This window comes from Phoenix dactylifera, chromosome 7 (assembly GCF_051530095.1).
Source record: "Phoenix dactylifera cultivar Ajwa chromosome 7, Ajwa_hap1_PhDact_Kaust_v1.1, whole genome shotgun sequence".
Lineage (NCBI taxonomy): Eukaryota > Viridiplantae > Streptophyta > Magnoliopsida > Arecales > Arecaceae > Phoenix > Phoenix dactylifera.
This window is the reverse complement of record NC_143196.1, coordinates 34,225,746-34,248,011: the sequence shown is the minus strand read 5'-3', so window position 1 is coordinate 34,248,011 and position 22,266 is coordinate 34,225,746. Positions and strand designations below refer to the sequence as shown.

General features: G+C 37.6%; 1 protein-coding gene across 1 annotated transcript; it reads left to right on the top strand.

Annotated features, from left to right (window-relative positions):
• The first annotated feature begins 746 nt into the window (after positions 1-746).
• On the top strand, positions 747-21,360 carry LOC103701978 (uncharacterized). Its single transcript, XM_008784220.6, has 21 exons — positions 747-1,185; positions 4,039-4,101; positions 5,715-6,067; positions 6,183-6,273; positions 6,358-6,435; positions 6,523-6,582; positions 6,663-6,767; positions 10,383-10,493; positions 12,269-12,310; positions 12,535-12,651; positions 12,723-12,919; positions 16,060-16,343; positions 16,444-16,565; positions 16,695-16,737; positions 16,818-16,909; positions 17,559-17,607; positions 19,098-19,168; positions 19,295-19,414; positions 19,975-20,063; positions 20,292-20,337; positions 21,018-21,360. The coding sequence occupies exons 1-21, from the start codon at positions 979-981 to the stop codon at positions 21,063-21,065; spliced, it is 2,388 nt and encodes a 795-aa protein (XP_008782442.2). The 5' UTR covers positions 747-978; the 3' UTR covers positions 21,066-21,360.
• Positions 21,361-22,266: the final 906 nt, after the last annotated feature.

The window sequence follows — 22,266 nt, the reverse complement described above, 5'->3', positions numbered from 1 at the left end:
AACAATTCAACTAGATTCAGCCAGTTTTCAGAAAGTTCCAGTAGACTTAACTAAAGTTGCAAATAAATAAAATAAAAGTTTTATAACTGCAAAAAAAATATAATCTCAAATAACCTACTATTTCTTTTGTTTATTGTTGGAACTTGAAAAAAAAATTACTACAATTTAGTCATAATTAACATTTTAAAAATTACTTATAAAATAGTAAAATATATATTTGTAATTTCTTATCTTAATTCAAAACCAGTGTTACCATGATCATATTGGAGAAGATATTTTGTATAATAATTTATTAGTCAATCATTATATTACCATTTTAGCATTTTTCTTACTTCCATCTATATAAAATTTATAAACATTTAAAATATAAAAATATGTAAAAAGGTTTTAATGTATGCAAAATTTATGAGTTAATTATGAAGTATGGCATCAACTATTTACTCAGTTAGCCGGCACTCTTTTCCTCGTAGAAAATATATTGGATTCAATCCAATGAGATGGTAAATAAATTATATTTTTAAGAAAGTGGTTCATGATTTTTTTTTTGGGGGTAAGAAGGTCCATGATAGTCATTATTGAAGAATTTTTGAAACCTTTTTTTTGCAGTGGAGTTACCGGGCAAACGTAGGATACTACATGACCATTATGCAAATATTGGAGAAACTCAATATATTTGTGATCAGGGGGTCATCTGCAAAAATCCCGAAAAGAAAGAATAAAACTCTTCTTTGTCTCCGCGACCTCTCAAAACCCCACTGCACTCTCTCTCTCCCACAGAACACCTCAAGAACCCGAGGGAGCTCCCATCTCCAACCCCTCCCGAATTCCTCCATTCCTCTCCATTTCTAGGGTTTCCGATCCGCCTCTCGGCCCTCCCCTGAGGTCCAATTCGTCTCTGACCTCGCTCGATCCGCGTTTCTTGTGCTCCTTTGAGTCGAATTCGTTACCGTGAGCGGGCTGTCTTTCGATCTGAGGTCCATGGGAGCTTATGATTCGAACCCCAGGAAGGACGCCTCCTACGGCCGGGAGCCCCGGCCACCGTGGATCCCGTCGACGGAGGGCGGGGCCGGGGTCGGGAACCTGGCCGACCGGTTCTCCGGCCTCGGCGTCAGCGATTCCCCCAAGGACAGTCTCTTCCAGGTGTTTAAGGCCGTGGAGGACGCGGAGAACACTATCAGGCAGCAGGTAAGCTTGCCTTTTGATTTTTTTTGGAATATTGATGGTTTTATTCTCTGATTGGCTCGAAAACTGAGCTTGACCAATGTTTGTGTTTGTTAATTTGTATGTTGCTTTCCTTTTTTGGTTTCTAGACCATGCAGGACGATCATTTATTGCATTCCACTGTTCACTGTTTACGTGAATTTCGAATTTGTTGCCAAAAGTTTGGATTCTTGATCATTTTATGTATGATATCGTTCTATTGTTTAATGTCCAAAGAGAGATGATAGCTAGTTTGATGGCATGTGCGTTGAGAATGTGGCTGAAAGTCATCAAGATGCTTGTCAATGGAGGATTTCGATTATAACAGGGGACTCAACCTTCCTGTCTTATCTTATCTAGGTGGCACTTTAGTTTAGTCTGATAAGTAATTGGCTTTGTAACTGATGAAGAGGGTTATGGCCCTGTCCAGATTTAACAACTCCATTGATCAAAGAATCAGTTTCCTGATCCTCAATGGCATCTGGCATGCATATGTACCCTAGCCAGATTTAGAAGCTGTTAGGTTTATACTGTCTTCGACTGAAAGTTCTGGCCATACCTTCATAATTATTGTCATAGGCAAACAGCCATAATGTCACTGCTTTCACTGAGTCCTGCCATTGTTTTGTTATGGAAACATACTATTTAACAACCATTTGAGTTCTTAAGGTAAAATTTATTTGAGTACCTAGAATTTGATGGTGCAACAGTTTCTTTACATTTTTTCAAGATTGCTCCAGTCAAATTGTTAAAACAAGACTTCCAACCATATCTTACAATGAGCAAGATAAGAAACATTTTTTTTCCTTTCTTTTTTTCTTTCAGATAATGGACTTTTAGTGTATGCAAAGCATTAAAGGAAAAAACTACAGCTGCAAACAGGAGACACACTATTCCTGAAAAGCCTTCAGTGGAGTTGTTGAAAAGATGATTGTGGTCTCAGCCATGATTTAGGGTGAGAAATGAGCCAAAGAGACGGTTGGAATAAGATGGCCAGCAATATTCCTAGATAATTCAGGACTAAAATTTATTAAAACTATTCAGCCATAACTAAGTTTAGAAGCTGAATTTGGTCAATCTTTTATATCTTGGTGGTAAAACATATTTTACGATAAATGCATATACACTGAGCAAATTCAATCCTGCTCAAGACAGTTCAGTAACTCAATTTGTAGAACCATAAAGCAACTTGGTACGGTGGCGATCAAAATTTAATTTTTAAGCACCTAAAGCATGGGAAAATTTTATGAATATCCATTAAATTATTAAATGGTTCTTTCCTATTTTCATAGAAGTAGCAATATGCTCTGCATGCTTTAGCCTGTTGCTTATAACCAGAATTGCTAAGTGAGCCAACTTGAGGCCTGTCAGATTGCATAAAGCTATATCATGATCAAGTTTAACTAGACTTCCATATTATTGCATGAAATGGATTCTGACAGAGTTCAAGACCATGCTTGACCATACCTGTGCATGCCTAAGGCTTGATTGGATCAAAGGCCATAATTGTTTGGGCTATCCAAACATCCCTTTTTTTGGCAAGATACACACTATTTAATATCTCCTAACAGACCATTATTATTGATATTGAATTAATAGCTTTGAATAACAACTGAATTATATATGTATATTTGCCTATACACTCATATGCATGCATATCACATGCATTCGAGTATTCCAAACTTAATTGAACTAAGTACAAGCAAACAAGAAGGCAAACTAGGTAATCCTTAATCCTTAAGCATCCTGTCTGAACTATTTAAAGGTAGATCTTTGTCTCAAGTTCTGATCATTTAGTAATGGAGCAAGCCTTATTGAGCGACATGCCTGGTTGAACTTGAACATAAGCTGCTTATGAACATACAATGCAATTAACTGGCCTTTCCCCTGTGCTGTCCTGTGTGGCCTTGCACCATGCCACCATTGACTTTTATTAATTTCCTCGTATCGGTCCTTTAGCATCAACAGCTTCTAACCTTGCATCCTCCCTACCGTTTGATCTTCCAGCATTACCTTACTGCTGCTGTCAGTAGTTTTCATTGCATTGCTTACCTTGAAGGTCAACATGCTGTTAACCATAGTTGTTTTCTTGCCCATGGGTTTGCAGGTCCTCAATCCCCGCTGCTAAGCTAGCTCATGCAATGCTTACAAAAACTTGCAACTATACTGCAATCCTAGCCGCTTTATCCGCCTTTATATGTGTGTGTGTGTGTGTTTCTATATATATATGTGTGTGTGTGCGTGTTTGTGTGTTTCTATTTATATATATATATATATGTATATGTGTGTGTGTGTGTGTGTGTGTGTCCATATATATATGTGTGTTTGTGTGTCTATATATATATATATATATATTCACTTGGTTCTACTATATGATCAAATAGATAACAAATAAGTAATGTTCTTTGCACCAATGAGTATCACCTTATACCAGGCATAATACCATACCGTACTGAGCTGATACTCAGTACGGGGATGTACTGAGTGTTCATATGCCGAGCTGACCCTTGGATCGGGCATACCGATACTGTGCCAACATGGTATCCATACAAGGTTCAATATCGAGATTGCGAAACTTGCAAATTAGAATTGGTCTATGCCCTTGGTTCATATTGACCGAACTTTTACATGATAATTACATTAATTGCCCAGCACATCTGATTTCATGTTGTCTGCACGCAACATAATTTTCTTATGTATGCCTGCAAGTATTCTTTTTTAGTAATTTTTTACAGATTGATCATACTAGTTGGATATCCCTCAACATTTGAAGGCTGTTATTATGTGATGATGCAATCAGACATTTCTCTAGTTCTAAATAGTGCTGCATTTTTTTAGTTGGAAGAGAATAACCAATTAAAGGACGAACTCCTGCGGAAAACGCGAGAACTAGAAAGATATGTAAGCACTCCTGTCCTGATAGTCTTCTTCAAGTTTATCATCTATGCATTTTTTTTCCTGGTTAATTGTGGTCTTTCCAATTAGTTTTGAGTCTTCATAATTGTGTCTGTTATCTTACTGATTAGCAAATGTAGTTGCTTAGTCTTCTTTTTTCATTCAAAATGCTATTTATATAATCTAAGACTAGGTTAATTGTCTTGGTATGCATATATTATCTATTCTCAAGTATTATGGGATAGTTAAATATTATTTTCTTATATAACTGGAACCTTCTTTTTATCTAATTTTTGTTTTTGCTAACAAAGATTATAGGGGCTTCAAAAGATAGATGTACTTTAATCTGTGTTGGAGGATGCAGGAAAAGTGGGGAGGAAGCCCTAAGTTGACATAGACAGAGGTTATGAGAAAAATTATGAAAAAAATTGTGAAAATTTGAGGTGGTTTGGAATGCTTGGTAAACAAGGATTTGTAAAGCCAATCCAAAATAGGACAAGGCTGGATGGTTATGGTTACGGCTATGCTCACAAAATAGGATAAATTGCTCAGTCATAGTTGGATGGTGCGGGAGTGCGGAGGGTTCCAATTGTTGGAATAGTTAAGCATTTGTCCTAGAAATTGACTGACTTTGGAGTTTTTAAAAGCTAGTTTCAATTAGTAAAAGTTTTTAAACTAATGCAATAGTGCATAATATCTGTAGTTAAACATGATTAGATGAAGGGACCAATATGCACTAGTACTTAGATCCTTGACTTGGATTTATATTTACCTTATTTTTATTCGGTTTGTAGAAAAACACAATATTCTCATGGTCTGAAAAACATCTGTGCTTGCAGCATCTTTACATGAGATCTTGAAAGCAACCATCCCAATAATTAGTCACACTCACAATTAAGATATCTTCAGATAATGTCTGCATAACTGTTACATTAACATCTACGATGGATTAAGCCTCAGGTCCACCCTTTTCTCTTTCTTGCTCAGGTGGACCATCATTTAAGGTAATTCTCATGCTTCACTGAACCAGATCTTCATGGAACATCATTCCCTGATGGAGGTTTTTTCCAGAGCAATTGAGGGACAAAATTAAGTTATATATTGGTTGTCACCTTTCTATTTCCATTTAACCAGGGAAAACCCTCTAGAATCAAGCAAATCTTTAACCTGATGAATAGTTTGTCTTCTATAAGCATATCCAATATGGAGTGACAAAATTAAGTTATATGTGGGCTGCCACCCTTTTATTTCCATTTAACCAGGCAATACCCTCTAGCATCTAGCAAATCTTTAAACCAATAAATAGATTGTCTTCTATAAGCATATCCAATATGGAGATGTTTAGCTGTTTTCTCGGAACCTAGTTTTGGAATACAACAGGCTGGGCTTTTGTGTCTCTTTTGGTCTCTGTTTGCACTGTTCATTTAATTTTCTGCTTCTAAAAAAAATAACATGAGTGTATCTTCAATACTTTCTACATGCTTTTTGATTTTACTCATAGACTGGATATTACAACATTACGAACATGGTTCTTATAGAACTAAACAAAATGTTATCCTAACAATTTCTTTTCATGAGATTAAATTTTTGCAGCTATGGTATTTTTTGTTTGTTGGCAGAGGTCAGAGGCTACATCTCTAAGGCCTTCTTCTGACGCTCTAAGAGATGATCATTCCGTGGATCCCTACAAACATCATCACTCAAATTCTCCAGCAGGAAATGAAGTAGATAGGACAAGATGGGTGGAGATTGGTTCTTCACTGAATCCCCAGGGTACTCTAGTCATTCATCAGAATGGAATCCCTGAAAGTGAGGAGCCTCCTTTGCAAAAAAGCACAGTGAACCCGCACTATTCTGAGAGCAGAAAGGTAAATGGAACCTTGAAAAATTTTCCTGGTACACAAAGTGGTGCAGAAACTGCTGGCTTATCTCAGTTCTCTATGCCGTCTTCAACATCCTTCTCTCCAAGCAGGTATTACATACTGCATAGAGTTTTGCATCACTGTGTATGTGCTATAGATGCCAAAAGACTGTCTTGAAGAAAATCTAATGCTAAGAATGTATCTTCATTCTTTTGATTGGTACAGGAAGGAGGTAGAACTTGATATGAGGCTCACTTCATCTGGACATGGGCTGATGCCAGTATCTGAATTCAGCTCAAATATTATGTGGAAACAGGTGGTTTATTGGTCTTGCTCACGGGCACTCATGCAAATCCTCATCTTGTAGTAATTAATAAAATGGAGGTTATTTTAAATGCAGGATCTTATTACTAAAGTTAGAGAACATGAAGAAGAGATTGCTCTGTTAAGAAAACACCTTGCTGATTATTCAGTGAAGGTGAGAAAAATGTATCAGAATATTAAGCTATACCTTCTTTGGTGGTCCTTACTTTTTTATTAACTCAATGACTGGTCCATTCTATAGGAAGCACAAATACGCAATGAGAAATATACTCTAGAAAAACGCATTGCTTATATGCGGTTGGTAAGCAAGTTTCCTAATATCTCTACATCCCATCATTACTCAAGGCACAGGATATCATTTTTGAAATAAATGTTTTCCAGGCATTCGATCAGCAACAGCAGGACTTGGTTGATGCTGCATCAAAAGCCCTTTCCTACAGACAAGATATAATTGAGGAAAACATTCGTCTAACATATGCATTGCAAGTACTATTTCAGCTGATCATTGAACTCTGTTTTAATAACTTCACATATGGAGCTGTTAATTTTTCATCTGCATAATGGTTTTGAAAGGCTAATTGCCATCAAATACTTTTTTTTGGTCTCATCATCATATACTGGTTGTATTTATTGCTTAATCACTAAAATGTGGTTTAAGATGCAATAATCCCATCTGTTCCATTTATATGTTCAAAATATATAATGTACAGGAATCCTATGATTTCTTGGGCATAGAGTTTTTTGGCTTCTCAAGCAACTTATTTTATAAATTCCTGTCTTCTAATCATAATGGTTTATATTTGCTTTTATTCTATATGCATGTTAGTCTGTATTCTTTCAATGGAATATATCACTGCTTTGCTCAGATTTACTACACATAAGTTATTAATCTATGCAATTCTCCCTATATGATTTGCTTAGCTCTTTCATGTTCACTGGCAACTCATTTGTCTAATAATGCATAATCAGTATCGATAGAGACAATTAACTCATTAATAATATCATCGTTTAATTTTATAAATTTGCGTGATTTCTTATTCTTACATTACAGAACAATTGACATCCATGCCACTCCTACATACACTCTTACATAGAAAGTTGATAGTAAGCTTTTACTTATGCAGGAATCCAGTATATCTCTCTACATATAGATTGGTTGGTAAATGGGTTGGATCCGACAGATCAAGTTGGCAACTATATTTTCAAACTCAAATCCAAACCCAGTTAGTAATCCTAAATGCTTTTGGATTTGGAACCCATAGAGGCAGCTTCTGTATATCTGGAAATAAATAGTCCTAATTGTGTATTAGGCATTGCAAGGGTGAAGCATGGACAGTGGATGGTAGTCTAAGAAAAATAAGGTTGACATTTAAAGCTTTACCAACTTTGGTGGAGAAAACTTTTATAAGATGAAAACATACAACAATTTTTGAGCACCACCATAACCAAGCCTTGTCTAGACTATGTGTGGTTGGCTTACTGAACTCCCATTCAACCACTATTCATATTTAGAGCTATCTCTAATGTTATTTCAAGCCTTTCCATATACTTTCTTACAACTCCCATCCCTGTTAGCGACTTAGCGTAGATCGTCACATTCTCTCCTAACATCATCAAACATTGAAGTACACCTCCATACTGGAGCCCCTTAATGTCTTCACTGTACATGTCTATAGCATTTGAATCAGTTATCCATTAGTCCTTAATTGGTGCAACTCCTATATCTCCTCCAATATTATTTTTGTTCTTGGAGGTCAACTTTTTGGAGCTCAAAAGACTTGGAAAATCTCCTTTATGCATTAATATGGAAGAGGCCAATTGTTTGATTTATATTCCTAGCTAATTCTTTCAAGAAGTATCTTTTCTTAAAGGGGTAACAGATTTCCCCATGTGCTGTTATATGGAAACATGTAACTACTCACTTTCATACAGTGAATTGCAATTTTACTGTACTAGCATGGTTTGCATGTGATTCTGTGCTTTTGAGATATAGGCTGGAGAAATGGTCCAATTTTCGGGATGGGTGCTTAAGTAGGGTGGGGGAAAAAAGGAAAAAACTAATACATCTGGGGGAGAGTTCAGAAACACCCGGATTTACTTCAATATTTACCAGTGTTTAGGGAAAAAACATATTATAGTGGAGTCCAACTTGGGGGTGGAGTGGAATCCACCAAGTTTGCATTATAATAGTATATAGATACAGGAAGCAGAACTTTCTTCCTTGCCAGCCTGGATGAAAGCACCGCATTTCATGTCCAAACAAAACTATCTTGGACCTGAGAAAACTGGGGCTTTAGTCTGCCTGCTTTTTGTCCTGGCCTTTTTGGATTCACATCATGCTCCCCAACATATAGCAAATACCACAAACATCCCAACTAGTTATTCTATACACCATTCCTTCTACAGTTCCACTGTATAGATCCTGCTTATATTTTATAATAATAGTGATTACAATGGCTTGGAGGAACCCTGACTACTTGTTAACAGAGTTTTAGTGTTTAAGTAGTGACTGTTATTTGGTTCCTTCAAAAAATTGTACTTAATATAAATAGTTGGATGACATTATTTGGTCATGTGAAAAACTATTTTTGAATCATTTAGAGATATTTTAATATTGAACATTATTTTGCCCGGGAGATCAGATGACAATAATTAAAACAGTTGTCATAACAGAGAGTTGTAGTCATTGTTGTACTTGACCATATTATAGATATTTAGATTAAGAACATAATTTTAATAAAATATCATATAATATTAAATAAAGTGGCTGTTGCAATGTACACTATGTAGTTTGTTATGTGATTAGGCCATAACCTTTAGGATGGTTTAGGATGAAATGCAGAATTTTAGTTGCTACTAGGACAGAATTGCTGCTGCTTTTTATATTGTGTGCACCATAATGTTGGAGGTGTCCTGAAACTGTTGTTGTTGTGTTCTAATGACTGTTATTTATTGTCATGGCATGAGGTCTTCCAATTTTCTATGTGCTATTTATGTATGGACACATCATCCATTGACTTGACCATTGGATAATACAATGCTAGATATCTGTAATTTGTCATTGTTTCCTTGGTTACTTTTATTTTGCAACCCGAAGAGATATGTAAAATAACTTTTGTTTCTGTGAGTTTTTCCTTATAGTGAGCAATTAAGATTTTTAACTTTAAATATTTGTCATGTGCAACACATGTGAACCTTAGGCTGTAATTAAGTTGTGAAAAAGGGACTGGATAGGTAACACTAGTTGCATAAATACATCTACTCTTGAGTAATTGGTGTGTCTGGTGTTTGATTGTGCCAGCTCTTACATTTTGAAATAGACCTCTGACACTGAGGTCTGCTATAAGAATTCCTTTACATTAACTAGATGGAATAGGCTTATTTCTTACTTCAAAAGGTCTTCCCACGATGACCAAATGGTTTACGCAGATTTGTGGCTTTTTTGGTTAATGAAGATCCTTATTATTCAGAAACAACCTTGACTTATTGCCAGAGTTGGAGGGAATAGAGGTTTGAACTTGTATTGGTGAATGAGTGCATTCTCAACTGTTTCTTCATTCTACTATAGTCTGAATACCTTGACTTATAGTCAATCTCCATTTTTTTTCACACTAGACCCCTTTTCCTTTCTTCACCTGAGCATGAAAACTGTGCATTTAATGAGAAAGGAGAATATTTATAATCATCTGTATCATAATTTAAAAAAATGTGCAGTATGAGCTGTCCATGCAGCAGCAGTTGCATCTATAAATGTCCTATGCTTATTAGCAGTTGGAATATTTTGAGCAACTGTTATTATTACCAGTGCTCCGCTATATTTGATACTAAATAGGTTTTTAGTGCCAAGTGTTTGCATTTCATTCATTTGATACTAAATAGGTTTTTATGTTGAGCTGTACTAAGTCGAGTGTTGCAACCTTTCCTGCTTTCACTAAGATATGTTTGGACCTCTGTGCTTACCAATTTATGTTTGTGGGATGTTGCTTATTCTTGTCAGCTGCAAGTAGCATGTTAATTTGCTTTTTAATTACCTTCAGCACTGTCGTTTACTTATCAGAATAATATAGCTAAATGTTGAATTCAGTTCTCTTTTCTCTACAGGCAGCACAGCAGGAAAGGTCTACATTTGTATCTTCTTTGTTGCCTCTTCTTTCAGAATATGGCCTCCAGCCTTCTGTGCTTGATGCTCAATCCATTGTTAGTAATTTAAAGGTTTGTAGATTGCTGTTTGTGCAATAACAATAGAGCTTATCATAAATTTATGTCCCATAAATATTATCCTAAATGTTTATTGATCTGTGAATATTCTTTTTTGTATTATATTCCTTGTTGTCAACACAGAACCATGAAAATTTCAAGCTATTCTGAACATGTGCAGCAGTGATTTTGGTTGTACATGGCCCAACTTAGATGAAAAATATATCCTTAATTGACGCAATTAAAATGCCCGTGCTTATATGTTACAGTGACGTACATTATATGGATTTGATGAAATTAACCATGTTGACTTCGCAGTTCATGTATTAAGTAACCATTTTCTGAAGAGGGTTGTTTCATTGCATTTAGTTGGCAAAACTGTATGTATAATAACAAGCATTCAGAATTAGTACATTTTTAATTGCATGACAGTTGTTTGGTTTTTCTGTTGGTGCACTTACAGAAAAGAACACTGTGTGGCCAATTGTGAGTGATGCAACTTTGACTTTGCTAATTTTATAACGAATAACATTGTTAGTTATAGTAATATATTATTACTTTATCAAACTGATAATATATAATACTATACTAATATAGCTATAGACTTATAGTCAAGGAATGCGGAACCGTCTTGAACTGCCCGGTTTGGGACGTATTGAGCCATGCCGGCGGCGGATCGGGACGATTCCAGCATTCAAAACGAGAAACCGACAGGAGGGGGAGAGGGAGAAGAGAGAAAAAAAGAGAGAGGGAGGGTGGGCTGTCTGGAGGGCGGATCCCCTGCTCCGGCTCTCTGCGGCAATGAAACAGGGGTCTGAAGGGCGGAGCCCTTGCTCCGGCCCTCTGGCACCTTTCGGCGCCCCTCTGGTGCCCCACCAACATCCTCTAGAGCCCGTTCTATCTCCCTCCCGTCTTCCCTCTTCCATTCTCCATCTCTCTTCCATTCCCCATCTCTCTCTCCCTTGCTCTCTCTATTGTGTCGCTACGGGCCTGGTACCGGTATGACGAATCATGCTTATATTAATAAATTATTACTCTATATGTTTGTCTTTGTACTTTCAGTGTGTGCCAATACTCATCTTGGCGTGTGATACCCGGGAAACAATATATTACGGTGGTTATTATGCGGCGGTGGCTTTTGTGTATAAGTAATTTCTGTCTTCTGCCTGTTTTTTTTTCTGCTGAGTTTGCAGCTGGTACAATGATGTTACTTCAACTATTTATTTTTCATTATGTCTATTTAGAGGAAATGAGGGGTTCATGGGTTGGAGGTTTGGCAGGTTGCCCACATCCATGTCTCACCTGTCTGGTGATTTTATTAGGTTATGGTGCTATCTTCCAAATTCTCCTTTTTTGACATGTAAAAGCTGTGGTGTTAGGATGTATGCTTCCAGGTCCCAATTTTCTCCTCAAGAGGGGAAAAAACATACACGCACAAATTAAGTTGTATAGTGTTTGTCTTTTCTCTTCTTTATTCTTTTTTTCCCCCCCTTGGTGATGACGAGTTATTCTTACTGATATTGAACCTTAGAATTCGTTAAGGAAAAAAGAAATATTGAACTTTAGAATAGTATTTAAAATGGCTATATTAACCTTTTGCAATCTCATTAAACTTGATTTCCATAAATAAAAAAAATAAAAACTGTAACATCATTTCTTTGCCTTCCAGTGAACTTAAGTTCAACACTCCTAAATATGAAAATAAATTACATTCTTCTGGCTTTTGACTAGATACAGGTTGTTGCATTTTGGGATTTGGCATCTTATTGTGGTGGACTTGCCTCTTGCAGGTTTTGTTTAAACATTTGCAGGAGAAACTCATCATTACTGAGGTATGTTATATTTATTTAAGGATAACATGAAGTATGCATTTGTTGATTTATTAGTCTAGAACTCTAGATCTTGCATTTAATTTGGCACCTTTACAAAACTTTCGTGCATTTAATAAATGTCACCTCTACATAAACTTTCATGTATGGTAGTGAGCATATTATGGTTGCTCGGAGCTGATATTTTCTCACAGAAATCACCTTATGTGCAAACTTGGATGGTGCAGGAAAAACTAAAGGAGTCTCAGTACCAGTTAGCTCCGTGGCGTGCAGAATCATCAAACAACACAAGCTTTCCTCCACAATCGCCTTCTCATCCTCTTGGTGCAGCAATGGCTACTCCTGTATGATCATACATCTTTCTTCTTTTTAATTCTCTGATTTCAGTTCTCTCTAAATTTCTTTTGCTTGTTAGAACAAGAATAGCCTTGAAATTGTGCCGCAACCAGCATATCCTCATGCACAATCTCCAATTTCTTCTCCTTCCAACATTCAAACAAGAGATGACTGGGAGGTACTAGGGAACCGAAATCGCCAAACTGGTCCAAGTGGTCTTGCTACAAAGATTCCCGACCATGATAACTTGGAGAGAACCTCTCCTCCCATAAGCAGGTGAACCTAAATGATTTCTGGCCATTTATAATGCTCTGATTGTTGAATTTTCTGCTTACTATTATATTACTTTCATGATTGTCTATCAGATAACAATTCAGCTGTTCTTTTTAAGTCAACGTTTGTTCATTATTGTCTGACAAGCTTCATATTCTCTGTTTTATTCTCTTCCCATCAAGGTATATATCCAGCATGGTGGGATATATCTGGACTTCTTAAGCCAATTATGCTGGGACTGTTCTAGGTGGCAAGTCGCCTTCTTTAGTTTATGGACATGTCATGACCATAAATTTTAAAAGTCTATGGAAACCCGGTACAAACTTTTTAAGAATTCCATGTAGGGCAAACTTCTCAGATTTAACTAATGCAATTCCCAGTACATGGTAGCAGTCAGAGAGAAGAGTTCGTGGTTGACTTTAAGTTTGCCAGTATTGCAAATGTCTGTGAATAATCAATATTATACAGATAAATTTAGTATTTCATTAATAGACTTATGTCATAGTGCTTCCATTCAGTTTTAACATTAGTGAGCACCGATGTATACAACACTGGGCTCCTTTCCCTTCAATAATGTGATTACTTCCCATTGTTTGTTCTTTGTAGCAGAGATTTCCTCTTCAGGAGCTTGTATCCACTCAGGATGAGCAAGAGCTTCTTCCACTAGTACTGATTCTTTGCATGAATCAGTAAGTAAATAAAGGCATGAAAGAAGGGTGATAGAAATTTGGGAACACAAGTTTACTTTAAAGGTGCTACCATGTTTGTTCTTCTTAAGAACAATAAGAAGGTACTGGTAGGCAACTGAAATTTTGGTAAACTATTATATTAAATTGGATAACACTCTTGTCCCTCCATACGTGTTCATAAATCTTTATGTTCAATAAGTCGAAAGACATTGACAATATGCTAGAGGTCGCTAGAAGGAAAATTGATAGAAATGGTATTTATCTAGGTTGCATTACTTGGAACTTGGTTGAGATAGACCCGGTTTGGCCCGTACTGAGTTGACTTGGTGTGTGGCCGGGTCGGTTTGCTTGTGGGGTTCGGAATCGAACCCGAAACAGTTGGAACCGGTCCAAACCAGTCTCGAATTGGTTAGAACCGATCCTAAACCGGACGAAATTGGTCCAAACCAGCCAGTTCCGCCAGTTCCACGCGGAACTTGTGCGAACCGGCCTTTGCACCGGTTTGGACTGCTCCGAACTAGTTCTCCGTCTCTTCCTGTCTTTTTATATGATGGGAGAATTGTTGGGAAGGCTTGAGAAACTTCTCAAGCCTCGTTCAATTCTTCTTTTTTTTTTGGTCAAAACGTTCAATTCTTCTTCAACCCTCCCCCCTAATGCTTTTGTTGACGATGAGGATGATCCCATGATCAGATGGCTTGTGGGCCGGTAGCAGGAGCCAAAACTTAATGAGTCAGGATCGCGTCCACAACTGGCTAGTTTCGTAGCAAAGAGTCTAGGGTCGATGCAGGAAAATGGGCAGATCACAACATTCCACGCATCTTTCCAGCCGATCACCCACAGTCACAGGGGTTACTGGGGAGCCGATCATCACATGAGTCCTTGTCCGAGACATCCTTCCAGAGATATGATCAAGAGTTGCTTAGACGAGGCCCCCATGCTATTTGGTCGACTTAGTCAGGAGGGCGGCATCCATCCTCGCAGCATAGCCAGGCAGAAAGGGGCATGGAGGGTAAGCTGGCAGTTGCTTAGCAGCGAAAAAAGAAAAGGCAGTTGCAGCCTCGATGGAGAGTGGAGTTAGTTTCACTCAAATTTAGAGACCAGAAAGAGCGGCGATGATAATTCTAGTGGTCATGGATTTACTGGCCAGAAAGAGAGTGGAGGACATCATACCACCATTTATGAGACAGCCACAGGGTGGTCTTCGATTCATCGGTGTCCCAATTTATACATGCTACACAGGATAGGGACCACGGTGTATGATCTGATAGAGTCCACGAGGATATAATTGCATTTAGGAGATGAGATCCTCGAGGTCATTCAGAAGGACATGATGCAGCTGCAGATGACCTCGCACACGTGGAGTAGGATCCATCGACGTATCAGGTTCTGGGTCGTATACTGAATCCTATTACTTGTAGCTACATGCAACCTATGACCTATATGGATACAGATATGGATATGGTGCATTTGAGGCATCGTCTTCCGGTGGCTACTATCCTACGCAGCCTAGAGCATTTTATAGGTCGAATTTTGCTGCCGGCATATTCGGATGGACCTTCCACAATCGTATTATCAGCCAAAGGATACCTCTCAGAACCAGAGCTCCAGCGAGAGATTCGAGAATGGTTATAACCTAGAGAACATTTCTTATGGACTGAGCGTACAGGACTACAATGCCATTTGGTTAGAGGGGTGGGCTGATGTGCCTCCTGATTATGCTAATGATCCGGATATCTACGAGAGACATCGCCACTCGAGGAGATTTTAGATATCGGTATGTATGTTGTACTTTAAAAGTATGCAATTGACTGTATCATTTTATATTTTGTATCTTACTAATTGATTTTAGGATAGTTTATGTTGTTTCATGTGTTTAGTCCCACATAGATCTTGGGTACTTATACAGGATCAAGGAACTCAAATAATACTTTTTGGTTAGCCTTTTTGGGTGAGGTCCTGGGTTGTGACAAATGGTATCAGAGCAGATCTGACCCATGATGTATGTGGACTAGGAGACATGTAACATGGGTTCATGGAGGCTGACCACGGGCATATTGTGGTGTTTGTAATTAGATTTGAATGAATTTGAACCTTTAGCCTGCGAGGACGCCAGAACTTACATGTGGGGGTATGTGAGGATCCGTGAGGGCGTGTGTTTAGTTCGACATCGGTCATTTGTTGGGTAGATTTTAGGTACTTATACAGAGCCAAGGAACTCAAATAATACCTTTTGGCTAGTCTTTTTGGGTGAGGTCTTGGGTTGTGGCAGCACCATTCTTAAATAATAAGGATTACATCTTATTATTCAAAATATATTGCTGGATGAAGAACTACAAGGTCGTTTTCAATGACATAGTTTTGTCTCGCTTCATATAACATTAACTGCAGGAGGATGCGGCATTTACATTCAGCAGATTCCCATAGATCTGGTAATCATGTTGTGTACTGTTCCAGGAATACCTTTGCTCAAGATACTACAGCTCGAGTTAATCAAGGCGATTCTCATGGTGCACATTTTACTGATGAGTCCAAAAGTCAAAATCCATCTTTCAAGGATTTTGTCAAAGGCAATGACATGGGGGATCCTGAGGCAGCTGGAGTCCAGCATGGCAGAGAACCCTCAGTTCACTGGGCTTCTGGCGGTTCTCCTTATTTGGCATCTGGAATGGAAGACCCAAACTCGTCTTACCCACATCTTCCACCAGTCCTTGAGGAGCCCAGTTCTTCATTTTCTGAAGGTATAACATCATTTAGAAATTTAGTTATTCTGCTTTGGAGATCATCTCCAATGATCCATGATGATTGTGTTATCTGTTGATAATCATGCAAAACATGCAGCTGCAGAGGATGATCCTTTGCCAGCAATAGAAGGGCTTCGTATTTCAGGGGAAGCCTTTCCAGGAAGCGAACTTCAAGCAAGTGGGTACTCCATCCATGGAACCACTAGTTGTAATTTTGAGGTATATATCTTGAATAACAATGTTTTATACTTTTGTAAAACGTTACAGCAATTTTTTCTTTTCATTGAAATGCTTTATGGTTCCTCCATAGTTACAACTTTATTCTCTTTCCCTTCTGATTTGTTGCAGTGGGTACGTTATTTAGAAGATGGATCTGTGAATTATATCGAAGGTATAACCTATCTTCACCATCTTCTTTTAATATATTTTTCTTTTGGAAACTTTCAACTATAACAATATGTTATGTTACAGGAGCGAAACAACCCACATATCTTGTAACTGCTGATGATGTGGATTCATACCTTGCCATTGAAATCCAACCCCTGGATGACAGGAAGAGAAAAGTAAGCTGATTTATTGGATAATACAGCTTTTTTGGAGTTCGCTTTTTCTTTTTGTAAGATTAGTTTTCTTTTTTCTTATGGACATAACACTTCAGGAAGTGAGGACCTCAACCAAGTTAACTCTTTTGAAACTTCAAAGTGGAGAGATAGAAAAACAGTCCTTAAACCTGATGGGGTATCAACATCTCATCTAGGACGTTAATGCACAAGCCCCACATTAGATACCTACAAACATACAAACTAGCTCTCTTTTGTTTGCTCCTATGATGGTTGCTAAATGGGTTTGAAATAAATCACAAGGAATAATTTTACAAATGTTATGAAAGTAAAACAAATTAACCATCCTGCATTGCTAGAGACATTAGGTCATTAGAATGAATATTTGTTTTGGAGGAACCTTTGATCATACAAGGTATCTTTATAAATCGATTTTGTACATGCGAACTTTGAACTAGTGCAGGTTCGTTAATTATGTCATTAGCTAACAGTAGCATGCACATCTAGCAGAATAAATTGTTTAGGAAGCACTAGCATATCACTGATACATCTGACTCTTTACCTTGTATATTGAGCTATGCATAAGTTCTTGCTGCTACTTGTTGTACCTGTCTATATTATTTAATATAATATATCTCATTTGGGATTGTAGGGTGAACTCGTAAAGGTTTTTGCCAATGAGCAAAGAAAGATAACTTGCGGTGAGCTACATGTTTCCTTATTCATCTGGATATTTTCCTATATTTGTGGTGTTTGCTCTTGTAATTTTTGATGGCCTTGCTGTGGCTTTCTAGTACTTATTTAAGAAATTTAAATTCGTGAAGTGTTATTTTCTTGTGTTAAGAGTATCTAGCCTATGTAGCTTTTATGTTTTATTGGAGAGCGCAGTATTTCATGATTTAAATTCTTGGAGATCAACTTTTCATGATTTTAATCCTTTGTTTTTAGTTCTTTATGTATTCATAGATCCCATTTGTTCCTAGGTAGATTTTATTTGAAGCAGAATATTGTCACACAACTACTCAATCATGTTAGCTATTACAGATGTTGCATCAACATCATGGGTAAAAATGCTCATGTCAGTAGGGCCAGTTACTCAGATGGCCTACCTCTATGACACTAAGATGACGTCTAATGCATGCAGATCACAAATGTTAGGGTATACTCCTAATTAGATGATCACCAAACTTCAAGATGAGCTTGTGGCACTCTTAGACTAATCTCTGGCCTATGCATATTTCTCAAACCGAAGAAAAAGTCAAATGTGATCATGAACTGCTTGTTGTTAAGTAGCTTCCTCCGAGTTGGAGACCTTGACTCAGAAGTGATTACACTTTTTTAAATTGATGTCCTGTAAGGCAAATTCCTCAGAGTCAACAGTAGTTATTGCTGACTCCACCAGTCTGATCAATCTCCTCTGCAAGCAACCACGTCTATAGACTATATTTTTGCTTTTCCTTTTCAATAATCATGATGTATTATGGCATAACCCAATTCATATGGCATGAGGATTTGTTGTCTCAGACTGTCAGGTGCTTGTTAGGAACGTATAAGAAGTCTTATTCCTTTTAACTGTTAATGCTACTGTTTGTTGGATTTATAATGCCTTGCTTGGAGGTTTAACTAGTGCATGCTCTATATATATATATATATTTGAAGTTCTAATTCATAAACTATGACTATATGAATATCTTGTAAACTCTGTCTCATAGTTTATTAATTGGTTCTTTTTTCTCACAACATGCAAAACAAACTGATAAAAATGAGGCCTGTCATTCGGCACTGCTTTGTATGACTTAAAAACTACATTGACTAATATCTTGACTATTTTGAATAGATTTTAACTGTTTATAAATGTGTAGCCAAGTTATTTTTTATGAATTTGATCTTGTATCAGTGGTTGCATGAATTTTCTTTAAGAACTTGTACATGCTTTTTGAAAATGATTTATAAACTATTGTATATTGCCCCAGGTCTGTCATGTTCTTTTCTTTTTTATTTCAATTTCTTTATGTTCCCCTCAGAAAGAAATTTATGTTCAATATTTTATTGTTATCTTGGTGTTATTAGTTGTTGATTTAGAGAATTTAGCTTTGCATAAGCTTTGTCATATTATAGAATTTTGGATGATGCATACTAAACTGTGAACTCTTTCCGGTATTATGACATGCTTTTCTTTAATTTCAAACAGATCCTGAAATGCATGAGCAGATCAAAAAAACTCTTTCAGTTGGACATGTGTCTTTCGAAGTTTCATTATCGGTATACAGGCTACTTCCCAACTTCTATCTATTAGAATTTTCATTCTAAAAGAATCACAATACAATTACATTTTCATCTTATCGAGTTATTTAGACAATTAATCTGTGCAATATTATTCATTTTCAGGTTAGATTTATAGATATATGGGAGCATGCTATTTTGGCAATCAAGAGGGAAGGTTACAGCATAAAGAGCACTGGGCCACGTGGTGTTGTTGTTACAGAGAAGTTTCACGCACAAACTAATGTATGATTCTTCACCTGTTGATGAAGTGACTAGGCAATGAAAGTATGGATGGTCATATATGTGACATTAATTTGAATGAGTCAACACATGACAAATTTTTTCCATTTGCTTGGTTTATTCATTTGCTTTTTGAACACCCAGAACTATGGGATGATTTGACATAGGAAGAGATGAGATTTCACCCGGCCCTTGAATGGTTAATTGATTTTGTTTTCTTGTTGCTGTTAAGGAAGTATGTTAACATTCCTGAAACATTGTACCTTGCACTTGAGGAATCAATGAAAGTAACCATAGAATGATGAAACAAGATTCAGATAGTGCTGATTTAGATTTATGACATTAGATATAATTAAGAACTTAGTGCCCAACTCATGCAATGCAAATCATTTAATACACGAAAAGAAATATATGTATACCCACCTATGTACTTCTTGTTAACCCTCCCCCATATTTTCCTCTCTTTTTGTTTCTTACATCAGGGTCATGTGTATTTGCAAGTATCTTGTGAGCTATGCATACCAAATACCAAGCCTGACATCTGATATATTATACTCCTGCAGATTACTATTCCATATGGACGTCCTGCTGAGTTTTTAATTCGATGTGCCGATGGTTCTGAATCTCTCTTAAAGACAGCAGACAGTAGCCCGTAAGTTCCAATTTACCTGCTACTTATTGTTCGGTTTATTTATATCCCAGACTAAATGGCCCAGTATTTCTAGGCTTGTTCAAGAGACATTATCCAAGACAGGATTTTTCATAGTCAGGGCATGCTTTGCAGTTTTCTGCTACCTCCTAATTTGGCAAAGCGATATTGTTCAAATTTCCACAAAACCGTCACTCTTACTCATGATCCTCTTTCTGTGATTTTTGGCAGGTTACGAGATACCATCGTGCTCACCATGAGATTGTTTAAAATGATGGTATCAATTTAATTCTCCATTATTTAGATGCAGTTTGAAAATAATGAAATTGGTGTATATTTTTGCAGTGCTAATTTATATTTGCTTTCTACTTCGCTATATGTAGGATCTTAGTTTATGTGCTATTTGCCAGTGATGCGGTGTTCGGATAAATAGTATGTGAACAGATGCCAAGAAGAATTGTTTGAAATTTATGGGCAGAAATGTGTTTCTTATTCCACATTATCAACATGTCTTTCACTAGCTTTTAAAACCTAGTGCACCAGACCAATGTAAAATCAAATACCATGACTATAGACGAATGTGATTATGGACCTTGGAATTAATTGGCAGAGGCATGCATGTGTTACTTAAGGGCTACCATGTCTGTGTCTGCCTTTTTATGATGCAACCTGTTTATTGGTTTTGGGTATGTTCTATGTATGTGCGCTGTTTTTTAGAGGAGTGTAAATCTGCAGTTCATTTTTGTCCTGAGCATCTCAGTTGGTAGAAGGACCTATCATGCGGCTTGTCCTACTCTTTGCGTTACTTGTATATTATGTTATTTCTCACAGGGAACCAGAAAAAAGAGGGGCACTTAATTTTTATGAAGAACTTCAAATCTTGTCTGAACCCTGAACCTAGCAGCACAGCTGTATAGCTGATTTTTTTGTTGTTGTTGTTGTTGTTTTTTAATACAGGCTGTGGAGAAGAGAAAAGGGAGGAAAAGGGGTCTGTTCTTCAAGTAGATTTCAGGAACCATGCAATGCAGGATTGGCTATGAAGTAGATATGCAATTATTAGCTTGTATACATTTAGATGTGCATATTTCATGAGAAAGCTGCAGCCATTGTACTACCACCTGCTGCAGAGACCATTGCCTATTTTTCAAGGCCTTTATTGTATAATTCTTTTCTCCATGCTCTCTTTCTCCATTCTTGTCTTTTACTTTAGTTGACTATTTCTTGGAAAATAGAACATTGTTTTGGGACGCGTATGTGGCATAGACGAGATTCTTGGAATGACTAATTTGGTTTGTCTCTAGGATTTGGTCTATGGATTACACATAACTGGCTTGCTACCTTACATGGGAGGCTCTTCAACTTGATACCCCACCTACCTTACATGGATAAAGAGAACGGAAATGCTGGTGGCCGCCGAGGGAGCAGGGATCAGGGGTTTGGTGTTGGCCTACTTGCTGGCCAAGGCTGGGGTGGGCGTGGTGCCCTGCGAGGAGGACTACTAGGGCGGTCATGCCAAGAGTGCAGGCTTCGATGGCGTCCATATCTGGATCTGGGGCTCATGGTCTTCAACAGGGTCACTTTGTCCTATCATCAGGTGGAAGATCGGGGTTCATGGTCTTCAGCAGGGTCAACTAGCCTGGCATGACGTTCTTTGAGAGCCATGGGGTCGACATGGAGGTATCTCATGACATGTCCTTCTCCTTAAGCACTTGGACGAGGGTCGAGGTTGCGAGTGGGGAAGTGGCAATGGATTGGCTAGCTTGTTTGTACAAAAAAAGTTATGCGATCTATCCCTAGTTTTGGCAAATGCTTCAAGAAATTGTCAAACTCAAAACACGACGTTATCAGGTGCCTCGAGGAGCGTGAAAATAACCCTGATCTCGACCCTAGTGAAACATTGGAGCATTTCCTTCAGGTCACATTGGATGCTCTCAGATATTTCGGAAGGCTCATCTTGTTCCGATCTGTGCCTTCATTTTGCTGTAATCACCACCTTCTTCGGTTTATCGGCAAGCAGCGATCGCATTGCTATCTTGGAAAGGTAGGAGAGAGAACTAGAGAGCAGCTGTTGTCGAATTAGAACAATCCGCCGTTTCTATCTAGTGACTCTAAATCCTCGTCTTCGTTCCAGAACATGCCTTGCTTGAACGGTCCGGTGGCCATCCCATTCCATCAGTTGCCGAGAAGCTCCGACTTCATTTCTCCT